Genomic DNA, 20,629 nt, shown 5'->3' with positions numbered 1-20,629 from the left:
TCCACGGCTCATGTTTAGCAAGCCAAGGCATGCCGAGGATAAGATCGTACCGATCGTCCATGTCGAGGACAATGAACGGTTCGACCGAGTTGAAATCGTCAAATTTGACGTTTAGGGATAGAAGGACCTTCCGTGTAGACACGATGGATCCAGTCGCCAGGCGAACAGATACGTTTGTATTTCGCTTAGATGCTTCCAAAGCACTAGCATACAATGCATTGTTCCTAGCCACACTTGTAATGGGTCTGCTTAGACCCATTACTTAAGCTTACACGTGTGCGCACGTGTATGAGGAAGCGTAGGAGTACTTTACTTAAGTTTAGTATACTTGTATCCACAAGTATACTTAAACCTAGATAAAGGAACCGAACGATAGCTTTGGTGCCAAATGAGAACTGTATTGATTGTAAATGGGGTTTCCTCCTAAAACTGATATTTCTAATGAGAGGTTCTGCCATTGGATGGCTGGCAGAACCCCTATCTATTGGATGACTCTCATTGGTAGTAAGGTGTTACTTTCTACCAGTCATATGCCTTATGCTATGAATGTGGACCACCCTGTGGAGTGGTCACCTGAATGTATCCCATAGTGCATGTTGCACTAAGGTAGGAGGTGAACCGAATGTGTAGCCCCGCTACAACACTGGCCTTTGTCGGGAAGTTGTAAGACGCTCCCGAATCAATCAAGACCTTCAACGGCTTGTCATATCCCTTAACGCTGGCTGCGACAACCACGAGGTTAGACTGCGCGGCGGCCACGGAGAGACACAGAAGTGTCGTCCCTGGGACTTGCTCCCCAGGAGGTGGAGGTGGCAGAGCTACCGACCTCGAGGAGGAGCGATGTCTCCCAGCAGGGCGTCCCGCACCTAATGGGAGTCGCTGTTTTCCGACACCGCAGACTCGATCAGATTGAGCAACGGAGCGGCCTTGCCGCGCCCCGTCTTCCACGGATTCGTCGGGTAGTTCCGACTGAAATGACCAGCAAAAACAGCGACCACTCGTGCGTTGGTTGCGCTGGGACGAGCTGACTCGGCCGACGAGATCTCCATAGGAGTGGGACCTTCCGTAGCCTCTGCGCGACCCGCGTAGCCCTGCGCCGAGCGCACGCAATGATCTTCCAACATGGCGATGTGCACTGTATCGTTGAACGTCTTTGGCTGTCTGCGGAAGAGCTCAGTCCGAACCGGACCCGGACGGACGCCATCCATGAAGACCGTCACCTTAACGTCCTCAGAGAGGGGAGCACCTGCCATAACAGCCTCGAGATTCTGCAGCTCCATGACGTATTCTTGAAGCGTGCGCTTTCCTTGCTTGCACCGCAAAAAGAGTGATCGATAATGGTAGGCCACATTGGCCAGTAGGAAAGTCGAACGCAGTTCTTGTTCCATGAACGCCCACGAGGTGAAATACCCCGGAGACGAAGTCTCTCGTGCCATTGCCCATGCGCGTGCACGCCCTCCCAGATTGGAAAGCGCGAAGGCAACTTGGGCTCTTGACTCGTAGATCTGCCCAGCGCTCAGCGCTATGTCGATCTCACGAATCCAGAAGACAAGACTGTCTGCTTCTTTGCCGTCGAACGTCGGTACCGACATCCTGACGGGCTTCATAGTTCCTTGCCGTGCGGCGTATGAAGCAGGACCCGAGGGGTTCACCTGCGCCACACTCTGCGCCTCAGCTCGCATCGCCGCGCGAGCAGCTTCCTGTGCTGCAGTACTCACGTGAGCAATCAGCAACGACTCGTACTTGTCGAAGCGTTCCACGCGTGACCTCTGCTGCTCTGAAGGGAGGTTGGGGAATCCAGCAAACGCTGCTTCGCCCAGGAGACTGACCATCTTTTCCAGTGTAGCCCAGTGGGCATCTGAAAGATGAGGAAAGTCCTGCCGGGACGGCAGCCTGCTCTCTGAGTCTTCCATACTCAGAGAGATCTTGATTGTAGCGATCCGCGCCGGTCGCGGGAGTGACTACAAGTGCTACCAGGTGTGACGGGGGTCACACGCACCTTAGCCTTAGAGGAAGCGTTAACGCGCTAACCACAACAGACGCCTGGCGTCTCTGTTGTAAGCTTGCCTTCCAGTCGTTTCCGGGTACCGGGTACCAAACGACTTGCGAACTTCCAGGTTAGAGTTAAACTGTCTGCATTAATATCACTTGTAAGGTTCTAACTACTGTAAACTATCTGCATACTGAACTCCTGTCTAAACTGACGATCTTCCAAATGGGTGGCCCCCATTTGATCCGCTACGGTAAGTCCGACTCCGTACCTAGTGTGATGTACACCATCGTACTTAACGTACTGCCGAGTGCCACACACCAACTCGTGTGGAGTACGTACTCGTACTTAAGGTGACCAGTGTGAACCACACCGAAGAACAATGGGTCTCCCCCTTCCACAAGTTCTTTTGCTCGGCAACGGTGTAGGCCAGCGTGGCCCCATTACAAAAAGTCACGTCTTGCATCATTTCGAGTGTCTATAGTTGGACGCAGCTACTCGGTCTGAATACCCGCAACTTCCAGTGCGTATTGACTACCGCTGATTCATTAATCCAACCTCAAGGCTGTTCAAAGGAGTCATTTATTCGCTGTTGGCACTCGTGCTGCTGAGCAGGTTACGGAATCTCTTCAGCATCTCGTGTCTCTCTTCCTGTTTGCTGCAGAACCGCTTCTAACTGCGGACATTTGCAACCAGCAGCTTCTTCCATTAATGATAGACGCGAACTGAGGACCAAAGTAGTATCATTGACAGAGGCTAGCATCGAAGCATGATTAACATGGAGCTCGTATTTGTGTCTTGACTGTAATCGACTTTTTATGTTTTCAAGCATGTAGTGAGTCGAGTGCGCGAGCTCTTCGAAATTGTGCTCCATTTCTAACGATTGTTGGTGGGCACGCACCTGGGCTTGATGCAAGGTATCACCGGCACCATCTTGTCCATCTGGGCATCCTGAAAACGCGGCCTGATTCTTTTCCATCGTAAGCTGATGACGCCTGATTACTTGCTGGTGGTGGACATTAAAACAGGGATCTTGAAGGCGCTCGTTCTGACGCTGTTGATCATGAAGCTGCCGGGCGTGATGTTGCAGAACTTGTATATGGTGGTCTGGGTGCTAATTGGACTCGCTGTCATGTGTCTGGTAATTAGTGATAGACGTAATTGCACGCAGCATAACTCTTGCGGTTGCTTGCTGCAGAGAGCTCTATCAGTGAGACGTCCCTCCAGTTCCTGCAAGTCGCCCTTGTACCAAAGCCGCAGGATATCACTGGATATTTGCAGCCCAAAGAAACAAGCATGTCCATCCATATCAAAATGGTTTACTCAATTAACCCTCTCCCAGTATAGGGGTGCATTCTGTGCCCTTTAAGGATACTCACAAAATACGGTGAGACTGGAGCCGATTGAAGTGGCTCAGATAATGGCCTCCTTGTTTTGGGAGCATCCGCGCCGAAGTTATACGACATTCAGCAGGTCGTATGCAGGACAATACAGGAGAGGTCCTCCCTTCAAGTGTGTCCACCATCATTGAGGCTGTAGGACCTGTTGGAGTCCGTGACGTCTTCCTCGATGTTGGATCAGGAATAAGCAATGTTGTCACCACTGTCGTGCTTGTTGTAGCGGGCCTACACAGTCGATTCACCTCCTACCTTTGTGCAACAAGCACAAAGGTCTACATTTATATTGACCACTCCACAGAGTGGTCCACATTCATACCAAAAAGGTATTACTAGTAGAAAGCAACTACCAATAAGAGGCATTCATTAGATAGGGATTCTGCCAGTTATCCGATGGCAGAACCTCTCATTACAAAACAATCTTTAGGAGGAAACCCAGTTAACGTTCAATACAGTTCTCATGTAGCACCAATCTATCGTTCGGTCCCTTTATCTAAGTTTAATACTCTTACACTTCCTCCTACACGTGCGCACATATGTAAGCTAAAGTAGTGGGTTAAGCAGACCCATTACACGCGCAGCATCGTCGAGTCTTCCCACTTGCCGTAGTTCATGTTGCTCCTAGCGATCAGGCCACTGCTACTGGCTGGTACTCGTTCTTCCATCACCATTGTAAGTGTGTCGTATGAAATCATTGTGGAACACGTCATTTTGTAAATTCCAAACGCCTCTTCAACTATCGCTCACAATTGAGATTGCTGCTATTGGCTGAAGCGCTGCAGCCTCCAGCACTTGAGATTACTGTTGTTGGCTGGAGCGCTTCAACCTCTGGTAATCTGATGTAGGGGTGGGGATAACCTTCACCGCTTCGGTGTGCACACTCAGGAAGAATCTGACTTGCCTTTGGATCGGTGTATGCGAATCACCGTTATTAATGGCAGCGTCACCGATGTTGTCTCGGATCGCCGTGACACACACGATGTCTGCGCTGCGTGCGTTCTCCAACGCGAGTCTTGGCGAAGTTGTTCTACCACAACAGCTATATACCGGCCGCCTCGGCCGCAGACACGACGGGCGACTGCACATATAGGCGATGCGTCGACATGTTGTCCACACTACAGGACAGTCTGTCCCGCTTGTAAATTGAATTTGTGCATTCGTTCTTGTTATGCGTTGGCGTGGATCATCTGTTTGCGATGATGTCGCCACCTCCGACAAGAAAGATCTGCCTGTTGCCTGAAATGTGTTCATATGGCGGATGTACCTGTCGGAGGTAGGTAGAAAGATTAAGGGTTCATTCGCATAAATGCTACAATTCATTGGCATTTAATCGAGAATACACAAAGAATCTAGTATACCTTTGACAGAAGCTCCGACATGCCGCGTTCTTGTCACCATCTGCACATGTCCTCGGAGAATGAGGGGTTAAAGACTGAATATATTTTATAGGTGAGCCAAACTTGATCCTTACAAACTTTAAGTCAATAATAGTAAAAGCTAAACAAGTGCCCAATGGTTGGCTCGCCGCCTACGGGTACCACATACCGTGGGCACTAAAAAGGGGCATCCCGTCACATTTTATGTAACATGGGTACACGTCGGTGTACCTAGTAGGGCTGTCAACGTTTAGCGCTAAACTGGCACAAACTGAAACTAAACTGACAACGTTGTCAGTTTAGTTTTTGCACGCGAAAACTGACACAGACTGACACTAAACTATCCAATGCTTTGTTTCATACATTTCTGATCTTGCTCGGTTGTGAGGTCTTTCCCTTCCGGCGGGAAGCTCCCGCAATCCCGACCCCAGCATTTTCAAGATGGAGGTCATGGAAGCGATCGTGTACGCTAGTGACGATGATGATGGCATTGATGCACAGCCCCATGCGCGCAACGAGCTCTTCTAGCTGATATGGCGCAGCTTGTTCAAGAGAGAGAATTCGGCGTGTTCTCGTCTATTCGCATAATGTTGAGTATCATCATCCAGAGGTATATCGTCAGGTAAGTGCGAAACAGCTGGTGATAGCTGAATAGTTTAGCGTCCGTTTGTGTCACTTTAGGCTAAACTGACAACTGCACAAAACGTTTTCTGTCAGTGTCAGTCTACACAAAACGTTGACAGCCCTAGTACCTAGTGCTTATCCCGTAGACGGCCAGTGGGTACGTCATCGTCCATAAAAGAGGATCCCATGAATTACGGTGTAAATTATTGGATGGGTACGATGTACCAATTAGTTTTGCCTAATCAGCGGTGTATCAGACACCCTCATCCGAAAGCTCCTATACTGGCCAATCAGCAGCATTTCTAAATGGGCCCAAAATACGCCCTTTTAGTTTAGAGTTACTTAGCTTTCTATCCAATAGTTTATCCTTGCGACCCGCGCATCTAGTTCGTGGGGTTTTATCCGTTCGCCTAAAATTGGGGGAACCAAGGTTCGCTTATTAATAATGTCCATTCCAGGGGTGGGCCACTCTTATGCAAGCCCTAATTTTAGTTGCACTGGGGCGGCTGTGGACGAGTTCTGGATGACTTGAGCGGCATACTGGATGACGAGATGCTAAGCAAGTCCATATGTTGCTGCATGTTGGGATCTGCACGCCCAGTATCTGTCTCCTCGCTTCCTTTTGAAGTCCGGCACTATCATATTTGTCCATTACCTTTTTAAGTCTTGAGTTATCCCGTCAGAGACTCACCTCATGTCAACGAGTTCTGGATGACTTGAGCGGCATACTGGATGACGAGATGCTATGCAAGTCCATATGTTGCTGCATGTTGGGATCTGCACGCCGTCTCCTCGCTTCCTTTTGAAGTCCGACACTATCATATTTGTCCTTTACCTGAGTTATCCCGTCAGAGCTCACCTCACTATTAATAATGTCGACCTCAACCTCCGTCGATAACGCCCCCAGTTGCAATTGGAGCGACATGAGTGTGACCGCCCTGGAGCTCAACCTCTCTACGCCTTCACGCGCTACGGTGAGAAAATGGCCACAAGAACTGAAGGACAAACGCAAGACAGAGCTGCACAACATACGGATGTCACGGTTCCGGAACAAGAAGACAAGCGAGAACATCGTCATGCAGCAGGAGCATCGTCGTCTCGAGCGCGAGCTGGAGAATCGCATCGGCGAGTTGCGTCACACAGACGTAGGTCGGGACATTGAAGGGGTTCCACAAGTCCAGCGTGAATTGCAGCGACTTGTCCTGGAGCGCGAAGATCTACGAGAGGAGAGTGTGGCACTTCGACAAGAAATCACTCAGCGTTTGAAGTTCCGGGAAGTTGTTCAAAGCGCCACTAACAAGCTCGCAGTCGAGAACTTCTCTCCTGACGGTAGTGAGCAGGCGAGTGACGTCACCGTGCGCTATGTCGATTCGACATGGCTGCCAGTTCAGGAGCAAGCTGGCCGGTGGGTGCACTTCACGAATGGAAAGCCGTCTTTCTTCTTCTTCCCCTTCTCGAGACACGAGATTGACACCGTGCTTCGCCTTCACGACAGCAAGGCGTCCACTGTTTCGGAGAAATTGATTTTGTTTGGCAAGTTCCTTGGGTGGAGTGTGTACCATGGGACTTTACTGCAAGATAAAAAATGGCATCTCGACCGCTTCAGTAAACGTGTGGAACGCTCCTTCGATTCGTTGCTTAACGGAATGTACCGTGACGATGGCACCTGCATATGGCCCATTATGCCAACGGCTAGGGATTTCGAAGTTACAGCAGAGATCGACATCCAGACCACCCAGATACTTGACGACAGTTCATCCGTGATCATGCGCAGCTACTCGGGCGATTTCCATTTTCGATACATGGGCGTGGTGCATCGAGCACAAATTCAGCTACAGGACGACGGCAAACGTGTGCTCAAGTTTTACTACGTCGTCGGAGATTCAGAAGCCAATGCACGAAGCCGCGCAGCTGACACGACGTCCCAAGATGATGTCTGCTGGATTACTGATGAACGAGGCTTCTCGCTAACGCTTGCCGAGGTCGATGGCGCATCAGTGGACGTCAGCTTTGATAGCTTGGCATGCCTGAACAGCGAGCAGAGCGCATTTACTCACTTTATTATGTTCGGTCATATTGTCACTCGCTGGGAGCATCTGATGATGTTTTCAAATCTTCTGAAGTTTTGAATGGTATTTTTCGAGCTTAACATTCAAATACATGGCAAGCATTGTCATCGTTCTTCAACCGCTCTTCGTCGTTGTGGCTGACGACACACTACTTACTATCCTACTAATTATCCCACACACGGCAAGATCCCAGCCCTGGGTGCTGCTGCCTCCAGGGTATCCGGATATCCAAGCCGACTGTGCGATTTGTGAATCGCAGCACGCGATCACAGTCGCGACCATAGTCTCTGATCGCGTGATGCGATTCACAAATCGCTTTTACTACCGGAACGTACATGCCGTATACAGGGATTGACAGTAGAATGATTTTTCATCCAAATTACTATAGTAGCTCCCTAGTAGCGCCTACAAAGTTACCATTAGAGTAGTAACATTGAGTTCGGCATCTAGAATAATATAGTACTTGTACTATAATAGCGATATAGTACTATCGTCGACCATAGAAATGATCAGATCCTGCCCGCCGTGACGCCTTCGCCGTCGAGTTCCATGCGAAGGATCTCCTTCCGATTGTGCTTCAACAGCACTTGCATCTCTGCGCGCTCGTTATCCGTTCTTATGCGTAGGTTGCTCATGACAATGCCTCCAGTCGAGCAGACGCGCTCTTGAAACGCGTTGGAAGGAGCTCTGTGAGTATTGAAGATTGGCTTGATGAATCTGGCACTTCTCTAGGTGAAGTCATAGTTTTTCACTGGTACACACACGAATCGCAGCAAAAGAGCTCGCGCAGGTTCCCAGCGTCGTACAGCTAGTTGCTGCATAAGTGATGAACACCAAGGCCATAAACCACACACGGGTCCGTCGTGGTCAGCTCGGCGTACGAACAGTCGGGGTTGGCGCACTTCATGAAGGGCGTGGCTGAGCTGGAAGAGTGAGGAGGAGTTCTTGGTTGTTGGAAAATCGCAAAATGAGTTAGCCGAGCCGCGCTGTCTTCGGTGAGAAATCCTGCTCAAGCGGTCCTGTGCCACTAACCACTTGCAAGATACAGAAGACTGCTTAAGCGGTCAAGTGCGACGAACCACTCGCTCGTTTCGTGCTTCCCACCAGCGGCATCAGCAACAACGTTCGCACTTATTGCCTCTCTTAAGCCGCATCGATTTCATCGAATGCTTGCGTTGGTCAATCCTAGTAATCAGATAGTACCGATATAAATCCCAATTTGTTTTACTAGCTACTATTGCAGTATATATTTGGGTCGATCTGAAACTACTATCTTCTATGGCTTTATAATATTATATTGTTAGTAATTAGTAGAATAAATTACTATCAGCCAAAGTACTGTCAATCCCTGGGTGTATAGTATACTACTTCGTAGTACCCAAGTAGAGGTTTTGGTATGCAGCGCGTTCTTGTTTCAACTTGAACAAAACCTTGAATAGGCTCATATAAACACTAGAGTATATACCATGAGTGGGAATGGGACACACAACGAAACGTCTCCGATGACCAGGAACACTTTCGAATCCTTTACGTCAGTCACAAGCCACTGTTACTTTTCCAAGCTCCTGCGATGAACAACGGACGTTTCTTCATCATCATGGCTACCGCGTACCTCTGCGTCGACACCGCCGCCATTGGCCACGACAAGGTGCAGCCGTTCCCTCAACCGGAGGCTGTTACCATCACCGAAAAGTCTGGTGTCAAGTTCAAGCCGCAACTCGATATCGAATCGGGTGCTCCCCATATCCCGCCGCGAACGCTGCGGGTGAGACCAGCGAAGGCCTGGAAACAAATGGTGCTTTCGACTGTATAATACCTTCATTGGGCTCTCAGGTCTACGGCCGTGCAGAATGGTACAACGACGTCTGGGCCATCATGTACGCCTGGTACTTCCCCAAGGGTTTCTGGGATGGAACCCCGTGGTGGCGCCACGACTGGTCTAACGCTGTCGTGTGGATCGACAACCCCGCCCATGAAAAACCGAAAGTGTTGGGTCTATCGCTATCGACGTCCGAGAACAAGTATGGCAACACGTACGTACCGGCGGAGGGTATTGAAAATGGTACGACCCCGACCCTTTCTCGCAATGTGCTCCCCATGCGAAGCGCTGCATTAGGACCCGCCGTCAATCCTGGCGAATTCCAGGATCTGGTCATGTGGACCCAGCTCACGGACGCAGCTCGTGCTGCGCTCAACGACCAGGACAATTTTGGCCGCACCGAGGTACCGATAAGCGACGACCATTTCCCCAAGCACCTAAAAAAAGCATGGCCGTTTTAGATGCGAATGCTGATTCTGAGGGCAAGCCTCTGCAGTGACAAGAACAACCCTGATGTGCGCATTGTTCGGCGTACTTCAATCACTTGTGTCGAGCATTCGTACGACAGTTTGACGACAGTGCTAATTAAGCGATATCATTGGTCAAAAATATCCGGCAAGTGCGACAAAACTGAAACAGAGCGCTCAAGTAAGTGCATTTATGCTTGGCGTCCTCTCTTCCTCTGTCTAGATGCTACATTGTTGCTCTGTTCGTGTTCTGTCTCCCTAACTAGACGAAGCATTGTGGTGATCTTGAGTTGTGTTATCCGACGAGAGCGACGAGAAGAGCTAATCGGCAGACCGTTCACCCCAGTAATACGCAGCATCGCTGCCAGCTGTTCAGTCATAGAGATAGTGGTTGCGCTCCAGTCTTGCGCTCAATTGCTGCAGAAATGTACTGCATCATAATTCGCCACTCTGAATAGGTTTGCCGTTTCCTCCTCGTAGATAGATCACTCCTCCCTGGTTGCGCTCAGCTTCGATGCGCTTCAGACCGGCGACAAATGTTTTCATGTCATCAATGTAGGCGACAGCGAGTGGCAGTTTTTTCTGCCGGAAGATGTCTTTAATAGCACTTCGATAGCCGCTGAGGGTTGTAACCTTGAGAGTGTTTTCAGTGCCGTCCATCTTAGCTAGCAAAAAGGCCCCAACATCTTTCGGGGTAAATACATTGACGTCAATTTCACCGTTAGAGTCAAAGTACCTCGCAGAATCCGTTTTAGTCGCATGAATCCATGCAGCAATGCCGCGGCGATAGCTGCGGTAAGCCGTTTGAGTCCTGGAGGTTGTACATGCGCGGCGAACGTTCTCTGCGTTGAGAGACTCGGTGGGTGGAGTTGAGGAGCTCGGAGTAGCACCATTGCTTCTCGCAATAATGGTGGGGCCATAGAGGGAGGACGATAGCACAGAACGGGATGACATGCTGGGGGCTGAGGGCTGAGGGCTGGGAACTGGAGACTACATATGTGAGGTGCTCTGAGCAATTCTAGCCAATGATTTAGCCCAGTCTGTCGTATGACGAGTTGTCGTACGAAATGCACATAAAAAAACTTATTTACTACTTTAAGTAGAAAATAGGACACATACTAAAACCTAGTGTAAATCTCGATGATAATTCCCATTGATGGCAAAACGTAAGACACTCTGTCAGACGGCAGCTCTCAAAAGACAAGATATGTCGTACGAAAGCGCATGAATCGTTGATGAGCACCACAATAATACATCACGACTTTCGGTATACAAAATTATAATACAGCTGACCAATGAGAGCCGAGCAATTTGAGATGAAGTTTCCCGCCAAACAAATACAGTTCGCGATGACTAGCACGGGAAAGCGCAAGCTGCACAGACTCACCCCTCGATCCTCCAAGTGTCCGAGCGCACCCCATTTTATCAGACTGCCCTCACCCATGCAAAGCTTTCCGAAGCGCCTGTTTCCCGCCTGAAATTGTCGCGTTACTACACATCATGCAGCGCATCAACGAATTCGCGACGACCTCGTGGCAAGGGCGGCCAAACACAACCGGGTCGCAAAATTGCGAACTTTACTTTTTCTGTATAAGGAGTGTGACGTTAGGGATGGGGTCCTCGCTGCAGCCAAGTACGGCTACACCAGAGTATTGGAGCTTCTATTCCCAGTGCTGGTCTAGAATGCAAAAAGAGACGCGAGCGAGTAGACGTGTTGTATCATGCGGCGGATGCAGCGGGACAGCGTGGTCGCCTAGACGCGGTACACTATTTGGTGTTAAAATTTGAAGAGGAAATTCAAAGGCGAGGGTGGTTTGACAAAACTCTTGGCGAATCTGATATCGGAGAAGTGTTGAAATTCGAGGTGGACGTCGTGACGTGGGCAGTTTTGGAGACAGGTGTCGCGGTTTCAAATCTGGATGTGGTCAAGTTCGCACTAGCCCATGCCACTAAAGCGGGGTATGCGATGTATGCTGGGTCGAGTATTTTATCTCTCGAGTTGCGCCAGACAGGTCGAGATAGTCAAGTTGTTGCTTCAGTAACGCGGATTTCGTTGGAATTTGGAGGAATGATTCTTTGGAGCAATGGAGAAGCGGCAACATGCCGTTGCAAATGTGATTTATGAGGCGCATCCAAAGTACGTGTATGGAGGGAATTTGTTTATTAAAATGATTCGTACTGGCCAAATGGCAGCCATCGAATACCTGTTCAACATCCGGGTTTTGGACTCTAGGTTGATCGGCGACGCGTTCGTGACGGCTGTAAATCGTCGGAACACGGAGCTTATACACTATCTGCTGGACTCAGGGCGCTTATTTGCCAACGTGTGTGACGAGTTGTTCACTATGCGGCTCGTCGAGGATTTATTCACACGGTAAAGTTGTTTCACGCGAAAATCCACGCATCCATCCAAGCTATCCAAAGTGCCTTTGAGGTCCCAGAAAACGTGGCCGTCTCGAGGTTTTTGCACAGTTTGGATGTACATCGACCATATCGTCACGACTCCGACCGTTAGTACAACTCCGACTAGCATCCGACTATCGCAAAAAAATTATATCGCACCAAGTTGTAGAGGTTTCGTAAAAATACATCCTCTCAAATGATTGGCTCATAAATAGGTGGCAGACGTAATTACGTCTCGTAAATGAGTGGCGTACGTGCGATATTGCTGCGCCATTTTGCCATGCGAGCTCAGTGCTCGATTGACCACCCGGCGCGGTGAATTGAGGGGGGCGTACCGAGCATCGGTCACTTTAGAGGGTTGTCGCGGCCACGATGATGAGCGGGTGTCTCACCACAGGGCCTCCATCAGTCGGAGCAGAACGGTTCAAGCGTTTTGCTTTAGCGTCAGGCTCGTTACCAGCAGCGTCGGACCGTCGCTTCTTCGACTCGTTGAATCGGACCATGGCCCTACAAAGGAAGAGTACACGGCGGCACGTTAGCTTTATCACTCGGCATGCACAGATTCGAGACAAGCAACGGACGTACGAGAGCAGATATCCGCTGAGCTTTTACAACTCGACGATACTACAGCTAGACCACAACAGAGAAGACGGGTGAGTACACACTAGACTCCAGAAGACCCACACGCTGGTTACCGGGTTCGCGATATGGGCGCGTCGGCGAGCTGGGGGTTAGCGCGCAGATCTTGAAATGAGAGAGCCGTTCGCGCGCGAAATTCGCGCGCAGCGTTTGAAGATCGCCGCACTTCAATTTCAAAAATGCTTTCTACTTGAAGGTGTCGTATGATCGCATAGTAAAACGAAGACATTTTTTGATGCGGTTTCTAGTTTAGAGGGCGATAAAATCCGATCAAACGCGAGCGAAATAATTGTTTGTCCGACGACTTTTTGGTCAGACCAAAGAATTCCAGTTTGGTCAGGAAGTTTAATGCACCCTTTAATGCACCCTAAACCCACTCACCAAACCATTTTATGGAGGTTTTGGAAGGTGCCCAATGGATCATAAAAACGGTCCATTTTATACATATGAAGCGGTTGGCCGGACCCCGGGTTCCCGCAACAGAAACCGAAAAAGGCGGGAATTATTTATTTAATTTTGGACCTGCGGTCGCGGCGACCGAGTGCAAAACTACATCGTTTAGGAAACCAATAGCGCATTGGGGCCGTGTCGAGCAGCAAGTCGACCGTGGACCCCGTGTGGAGCAGCAAGTCGCCCTCTCAGAGCAGCAAGTCGGCCGTGGACCCCGTGTGGAGCAGCAAGTCGCCCGTGGGCCCCGTGTGGAGAAGCAAGACGCCCTTGTTTCAAGAGCATCAAGCGAATATGACGCAACGGCGCGGAGGAGGGTTGCGGTCAACAATCCCGCAACGTAAACGGAAGAAGGGTTCTGACCGACAAGCTGCCGCATACCTTCGAGCAGTAGAGCTCCTGGGTGCTGACACCGTGAAGCAGATAAGACAGGATTGGGAATCTTGGGACACAAACTTCGGTGGCAGGGAGTGGCAACAATCTGAAGGCGTGGTGCTGCAGTTGATACAACAGGGACTATCCGAGCGCGTGATCCGATCCATTATTCCAGTCGGTGGGAGCCGTATTTCGAGGCTGAGAAAGGTCCTTAAGGATGGAATTGACACCTTACACACAAGAAGATTGCCAATCAAGCCATGGCACGCATTTAGTGAGCTGGACCTGGATGCTTTTAAGACTCACTGCGCATCTTGGACACTCGAGGATGGTTTTCCCTGCGCCCACCGCCGCCCACGTCAGTACTTCACAGAGCCGAAACTGACGTGGGTTGTCGTGCATTCTCGGTATGTGGATGATATCTTGCGCGCCCATCCCGACGCCAGAACGCTAAGCTATTCACGCTTCACTCAGTATGTGCACTTTTACTACCCTGGCGTCCGCTTAACACGAACTGCAGAAGACGTGTGTGATTGTTGTATTCGAAATTGACCAAGGTGTCTGCACGGCGCGCAAAACGGTAAGTACGCCAGATGACCAATCGATCATATTCTCGATGATACCGCACAGCAACATCGAGTCTGTCCGCAAAGCAGTGTTGGCTGAGCTTTTTGGAGCAAACATCAAAAGTGTTTGGGAAGCATCCGTTCGCGGCGTCCAGCTCCCTCGCCATCCAACCAAAGAACTATCCGCAAAGAAAATCAAGTCATCGTCAGCTAAGTATTTCTCAATACCACAAGAGCACCTCGGCTACTATCCTGCCGTGCCTGAAGCGATCCTAAACGCCCCAGAGATCAATACCGAGCACACCGAAACAGGAGACCCCAACACTGATGCCACCGCGGGAAAACACAAGCCTGGTCGACCTCACAAGAAGAAAGTGAAGCTGCGAGCTAAACAGCCTTCCATTCTGCAGTTCTTCAGCTCTGCTGCGAAGTAGAAAGATAAAGTAGTTTGACCTTTTTTTAAAAGAAAAAAATACCATTGCATTTTACCAAATACCGGTTGTTTTGCCAGAACCGGGGTCCTTGTGGGACCCCGGGTGCCCGCCAAACGCTTCATATACCTAAAGTATACAACGGTTAAGTTGGATTGGTGGGCCCACCCCTCGCTTCACTTAGTTCCCGCTCGAGGGGCACTGATAGTCCTCGACTCGGCCAGGCGCTGTGTCTCGGATTAGATACTATTATACTTGAAGTAACTCCTGGACAGTGTTGTCAATGACTGCGTGAATGTTCCTTTTATGCGTTGCTATCGTACTGGTATACACATGTATAGTTGGTTTCCCATTCGGGCAATTTTCTCACTCACCATTTGGGACACCCAAAGCCTCACGGTGAGATTTTAGATATGATGGGATACCAACGTGAGGACGACCACATTACAGATGGATCGAAGTTAAGCTCCGGCTTCCCACGAGTTGGTCGAGAGTCTCGATATCGACTCGAGAGCAACGCTCGCGGGAACGAGCGTGATTGAGGCAAAGCAGAACCGAACCGACTACCGGTATCGGGCATCAAAAGTACATGTGGTAGATTGTTGAGAGATACACCCTATTTACAGCCAATCACTGTCTAGAACAGACAGAAAATCACAAGTTGAGACATACAGGGCACTATTTTTGAAATAGTGACCTTAAAACAAATTCCACCGCTTACCAGTATTATAGTAATGAATGGAGCGCCCCGCTGCGGGCGCCACGTACAGCAGTACAAGTTCAATGCTGAATATATTGCCAAGATACTAACGGCTCTACAGCGTTTCTGAAGAGGATGAAGGCCATGCACACCACAATTGCTTACTTCTATCCTAATCTTGCAACTACCGGTATACATGTATCATACCAAGGCAAGTGCGTTCAAATTCTCCGCTGGTAACGCGAGAAAGGAAATCTGCTAGGGCACAAGAAACTTCGAGACGTAGGAATGTTTACAATTCTATCTAGCAATACAGACGGTTGTGTCCAATCGCAACGCATCATAACTATTGAGCCAACACATACATGTAATAACTGCTGAATACATATACAAGTATCGCTTTTTACATCAAACATTTCGAGCGCCTTCAGTAACTACTGTGCTTGTCAAACTCACTGGAAATACCGATTATCTCGTCGACGAGTTCAAGAGAGACCCAACTTCATTGCCAGAGGTTAAATCGCTAATTCCAGGAGAACCGACAAAAACGTTGATCTTTTCATTCATAATAAAGACTGGAATCTGCTTAATAATGTAAACCAAGGCTGATTTTGCATTCACTGCTTCAAACAGAGCTTAACCACAAGATTCCCTGATGTAGTATTTAATCCTAGAGTTGATTCCGGTGACCATCCCCGCATTAGAGACTTTACAGCAATCCAACCAATCCACGTAGGACGATTAACCACTCACCATGCTTACACATATGCTCCACTTCATCGTTAGGGCTGTTTTCAGTTGCAGCGATAATAGTTTTCTGCTTACCAACTGCGATTATCGCGGCCGCGACGAGTAAAAACTTCATAATATCAAGAAGACCCCTTTATGCCGCTTTTAAATTTTCATGGTCTGTCCCCTTCGTGCCGATATCATTTTGTACTAAACCTCTATCTCGGCCCATCCCCACCACTCTTGTTGCTTGTGTCTGTTTATCGCTTAAAAAATAACGTGGGTAATGACATCGAAAAAACCCGGTGATCACGACACAAGCACTGAAGGTTACCCTGTTAAATTCCTGGATAGCTCGAACAACAACCCCACTGATGATTGCCACTCTTGGAAAGCATCCTTCAAAAGCCACAGCATTCTGAGTTGGCCCTTGCCGGGGTTATATCGACTAGCGTTCTTGAAAGCTTCTATCATCGCTTCGACAGGATAGTACTGTTTGTAAAAACAAATTAAAATCGCAGCATATTTTGTGGATTTAAACACAGCATTTATGGATGCTCGAGATACGCGATGCTGGTCATAGAGAAACCTCACTGTTTGTAGCTTGTCTGAGAAAGCAGCACGCTCGAAGGCCTCATCAAATGCTTCCGTTGAAATAGGCCCACTACACAGCAAAAACGCCACAATGTCCGTATGTCCGTGTTTGGCTGCCTTGACGAATGCGTTATGAACCGAGTCAGGTTCATTATGGCGACCATTATACAAGTACGCAATAGCATTCAACTTTCCTTCTCGTGCAAGGACCTTGAGAAAAGGTTGGTCACCAACGCTCTGATAGATCAGATCTGCAATTTCGTGCTGTTCTTCATCAATCGCTTGCTCAATTGTTTTCATGTAATCCCAAGCGTGTCTCCCCGGATCCAGGAGAAAGGAAACAATGTCAAAATCCCGACCACTGATTGCAAGTCCTAAAGCCTGGCTCCATTGGAATGCAGAAACCCCGTGCTCGGGTTGTTTCGCAAGCTCAGCGGCAAATTTCACGATGTCAAGATTTCCATTAGCTGTTGCTTCATCTAAAACGTTCCACGCTGTGGTACATGGACCGTCGTCGTCGCTGGGACTACTTTCATCACTGTCGCTACCGTTGTCACTGTCCGCGTGAATATCCTCTCTTTCAGCTTCGATTTCAAGCAACAACTTCTCCACCACAACTAAATGCCCCGTGCCAGCAGCAGCCACAGCTAAAGCCTCTAGTATCTTCATCGTATTCTTATTCAATGGCCCGGTTTGAGCACCAATCAGCTCCAGTACGAAAATCCCCATTGCTTCACTGTGTCCATCCTTGGCAGCAGTAACAATAGCTGTACTGAGGACCTTGTGGTCGTAATAGTCCAACAGATTCCCCAGCCACTTTAATTGACTCGTCTTGGCCGCCTCCACCACAGCTTTCTCGGGCGACATGAGTCATGCGTCAACTCCACTCATCACATGGGGTAACGCTTAAGACAAATGCTGCTGGTACAAATTGCTTCTTGTGAGCTGAATACTCTCTTAAGTTGCAGATACGCAGCATTCTTGTTCTAGCAACTTAATCCACAAATCCTATTATCACGCATATTCGCTGTAGCCATCTAGTATCGCAAGTTTACGTGCACACCATCTGTACACAACCTTTGACTGGCGGCGAGGCGAGCAGCTCCAGTCCATTTTTCCGCTGCTCGATCAACGCACCGCAGTCCATGGGCATGAACGCGCAGGAAGGCGAGCCCCAGGAGGGCGCCGTCAAGTACCACCTCGTGGAGGCTGAAGAAGTGAGCGACAAGTCGCATACGCAGACGGCCGTCGGCCGCGCGGCGCAGAAGCCCAAGCGCAAGGGCAAACTCAACTGGTCGCAGTTCCCGTTGGAGGGCGAGGAGGAAGAGGCCGACAACGCGGCAAAGACGACGCAGGTGGAGGCTAAAGGACAACAACAGCAAACGGGACGTGGACGCGCTCCCCGCGGTGGACGCGTCGGAGGACGTCGTCCTCATGGAGATAGCAACGGGACGTTCTACAACGGCGTTTACGTGCCCACGCCCGACGTCCACGTGACGGCTCAATGGGCCAAGAACCAAATGTACGAGGATGTCATCATGGACCATATTATATGTAGTGCAGTGCTAACTGGTGGGTTTGTTACAGTGAATTCTATTTCACCAACGACAACTTGGTGCGGGACATTTTCCTGCGGCAGCACATGGACGTGGACGGATTCGTCCCCCTGGCGTTCGTCGGCAGTTTCCAGGCTGTGTACTCTGTGCACCAGGACTACGAGTCTCTGCTGGAAGCCATGAAAAACTCAGACACGATGGAGCTGGACGAGCAGAACGAGAAGATCCGACTGCGTCAAGGCTGGCAGACGTGGGTTTGGCCCAACGCGGACGGAGGCTACGGAGTGCCGCGGTACATCAAGCTCGCGGAGAACGAGACGCCCGCTGAGGCATAGATAGTAGGAAAACAGAAGACTGGCGGCGTGGTGATCAGCGGCATTTGCGACGGCGGGCATACAGGGAGCGGGATTGTGTCGATGATCCTGCGGTTGCTGTTGATTTACATATTGCACACAGCCGTCGACAGCGAGGAAAACCAAAAAAAGTAGACTACCAAGCGCGATACATAGAGCACAAGCTGCACACAGACTCAGAAAACATCAGAAAAATAAACTCGAGAAAAATCACTTCCTCACGTTGAAATGATTAGAATAGTTTGTCTAGAACATGAATCCCTGTATACTTGGTCTGCCGTTTCGGAAGCGTTCTCTGGATCCCCTAAACTAATCGATCGTGCTCTGATCCGTTAGCCAGTGAACCGGGATGTAAAGTCGACACTTGTACCAAATAGGTAAAGAACAACACCCATCAGTACTCCATCAAACGAACTACATGTAGAAGACTTCGCATCGCGTACCAAAATGTACCACACGAAAGCATAGGGTGACAACCAACCTAGCCTTGAGTTTTCCCTGAATAAGTGCCGTCTGTGCTTCCATGACGAATGTACAGTGCAGCAGTTATTCGTCGTCGCGCAATTCAGACAGTGAAAGTGCACTGAGAGTTGCTAACTTGTGTTCTAACTTTTCCAGCGATCGAAGTAGGTAGCGCTCCTTTTCAATTGTACATGTAAGGTAGTAGCTTCAGGTATATCGCTCACTCGACTTTCTTCGTCACTATTTCCTTCCAACGTTTTCGCTGGGGTTAACGCCGGCATGGAAAAGCCAAGGCTGCACTTCAGCTTGATCTTTCGTGGTGAACAAGGACATCTGGTCTCGTCGATACTATCGCCATCGGATTCCCCACTCGAGCATTCTGCCGGTTCAATTCGAACCCGCTCATGCGTGGGAATCGCTGCGTCTCATCACTGTAATGCTGTCTCTGCGGTGCAATATTGCGAATGTCAGGATTGTCTGTTTGATGGCGTCGAAACAATCAATCTAGTGTTTTCAGTCTTGGTTAGCCTGATACAGACATGTACTGTTTCCTCAGACAACCACCGTCCACTCTCGGATGGAGTAGGACGTGACCAAATCGTTGAGGACATAAGGGTCCCTCTTAGCAAAGTCCTCCACTTGTGTCTTGTCAGCCACGTTGAACACGATAATTGCGGCGTCCGGTGGATCAGCGAGGGCCCCGCCCATCACCAAGTGGCCGCTCTTTTTGGCACTCAACGCGTGTTCCAAGTGCTGAGCGCGGAATGGCACGCGTTTCTCCAGGATACCCTTCACATACCCGTAGCGCAGGATGAAGAACTTGGCTGGCGTCGACATTGCGTGAAGAGGGGGGAATCACAATTTTTGTCCCGTACATGCACACATCCAACGCGTCCAAAGGGTTATATGACAAAATAGGGGGAAAGTCACTCTAGTTAACGCCTGGCAGGCCATATTCGATTAGGCATTTTTTTTCTTCTGTATCACAATGGAGCCAAGAATTCATTGATGGTTCGTCACTTCGAGGTCAACATTCTACCTGCGTATGCGCAATTGGGAGCCGGAGATTGGGGTGACGATTACCCTGGTGGTTGATAGCCCCGAGATTGGGGTGAATGGGCGATGCATATCGGTAAATAACCAGATAAAAACGTATATCTAACAAGTAAATAATGATTTTCCCAGTCTAAGGGCCTAATCAAGATAGTTTATCATAAGCGGCGCATACCACCTGTACTGGTTGGTGAAGCATTTGTTCAAGCTGCAATCGACAATAACATCAGCATCGTGGCTTTACTTCTGAAGCAAGAAGTTTTGCTGCAAGGTTCCAAACAAAATGTGTTCGTAAGCGCCGCGCGATTCGGGGACAGCGGTGTTCTGAGACCCATGAAGGCAAAATGCGAGTGGTCGCGGTACATTTTGAAAGAAGCTCAAGCTGCTACAAAGAACTCGTCCACAAAGTCACTGCAGCGCAAATCAGTGGGAAAAAAACAGATAATTCTGAAGACAATACTCAAGTACTTCGTATTAAACTTTGGATACTTCATTCTTCTTGGTTTTCGATTGACCTATTGGTGCCACTCATTCCATCTCTCTGCTTTCCGGGTCCGTGTTACGACTGAAAAACAAAAC

At 49.3% G+C, this 20,629-nt stretch overlaps 3 protein-coding genes across 3 annotated transcripts; 2 read left to right on the top strand and 1 right to left on the bottom strand.

The window, feature by feature from the left end:
- Positions 1–6,310: 6,310 nt before the first annotated feature.
- Positions 6,311–7,516, top strand: KRP23_4212 (uncharacterized protein; the record flags this gene model as incomplete). The annotated part of the gene is made up of 1 exon (XM_067889142.1): positions 6,311–7,516. One exon carries the CDS (start codon positions 6,311–6,313, stop codon positions 7,514–7,516), a length of 1,206 nt encoding a protein of 401 aa, XP_067748330.1.
- A 10,255-nt stretch (positions 7,517–17,771) lies between these two features.
- Positions 17,772–18,517, top strand: KRP23_4211 (La-related protein 1; the record flags this gene model as incomplete). The annotated part of the gene is made up of 2 exons (XM_067889140.1): positions 17,772–18,148; positions 18,214–18,517. 2 exons carry the CDS (start codon positions 17,772–17,774, stop codon positions 18,515–18,517), a joined length of 681 nt encoding a protein of 226 aa, XP_067748329.1.
- Positions 18,518–19,549: 1,032 nt separating this feature from the next.
- On the bottom strand, positions 19,550–19,834 carry KRP23_4210 (uncharacterized protein; the record flags this gene model as incomplete). Its single annotated transcript, XM_067889139.1, has 1 exon — positions 19,550–19,834. The coding sequence occupies one exon, from the start codon at positions 19,832–19,834 to the stop codon at positions 19,550–19,552; it is 285 nt and encodes a 94-aa protein (XP_067748328.1).
- Between the last annotated feature and the right edge of the window lie 795 nt (positions 19,835–20,629).

This window comes from Phytophthora ramorum, assembly GCF_020800215.1.
Source record: "Phytophthora ramorum isolate Pr-102 chromosome Unknown Phyram_PR-102_s0003, whole genome shotgun sequence".
Classification (NCBI taxonomy): domain Eukaryota; phylum Oomycota; class Peronosporomycetes; order Peronosporales; family Peronosporaceae; genus Phytophthora; species Phytophthora ramorum.
Note: the sequence above shows the minus strand (reverse complement) of the source record. Positions and strands in the feature narration are given on the sequence as shown.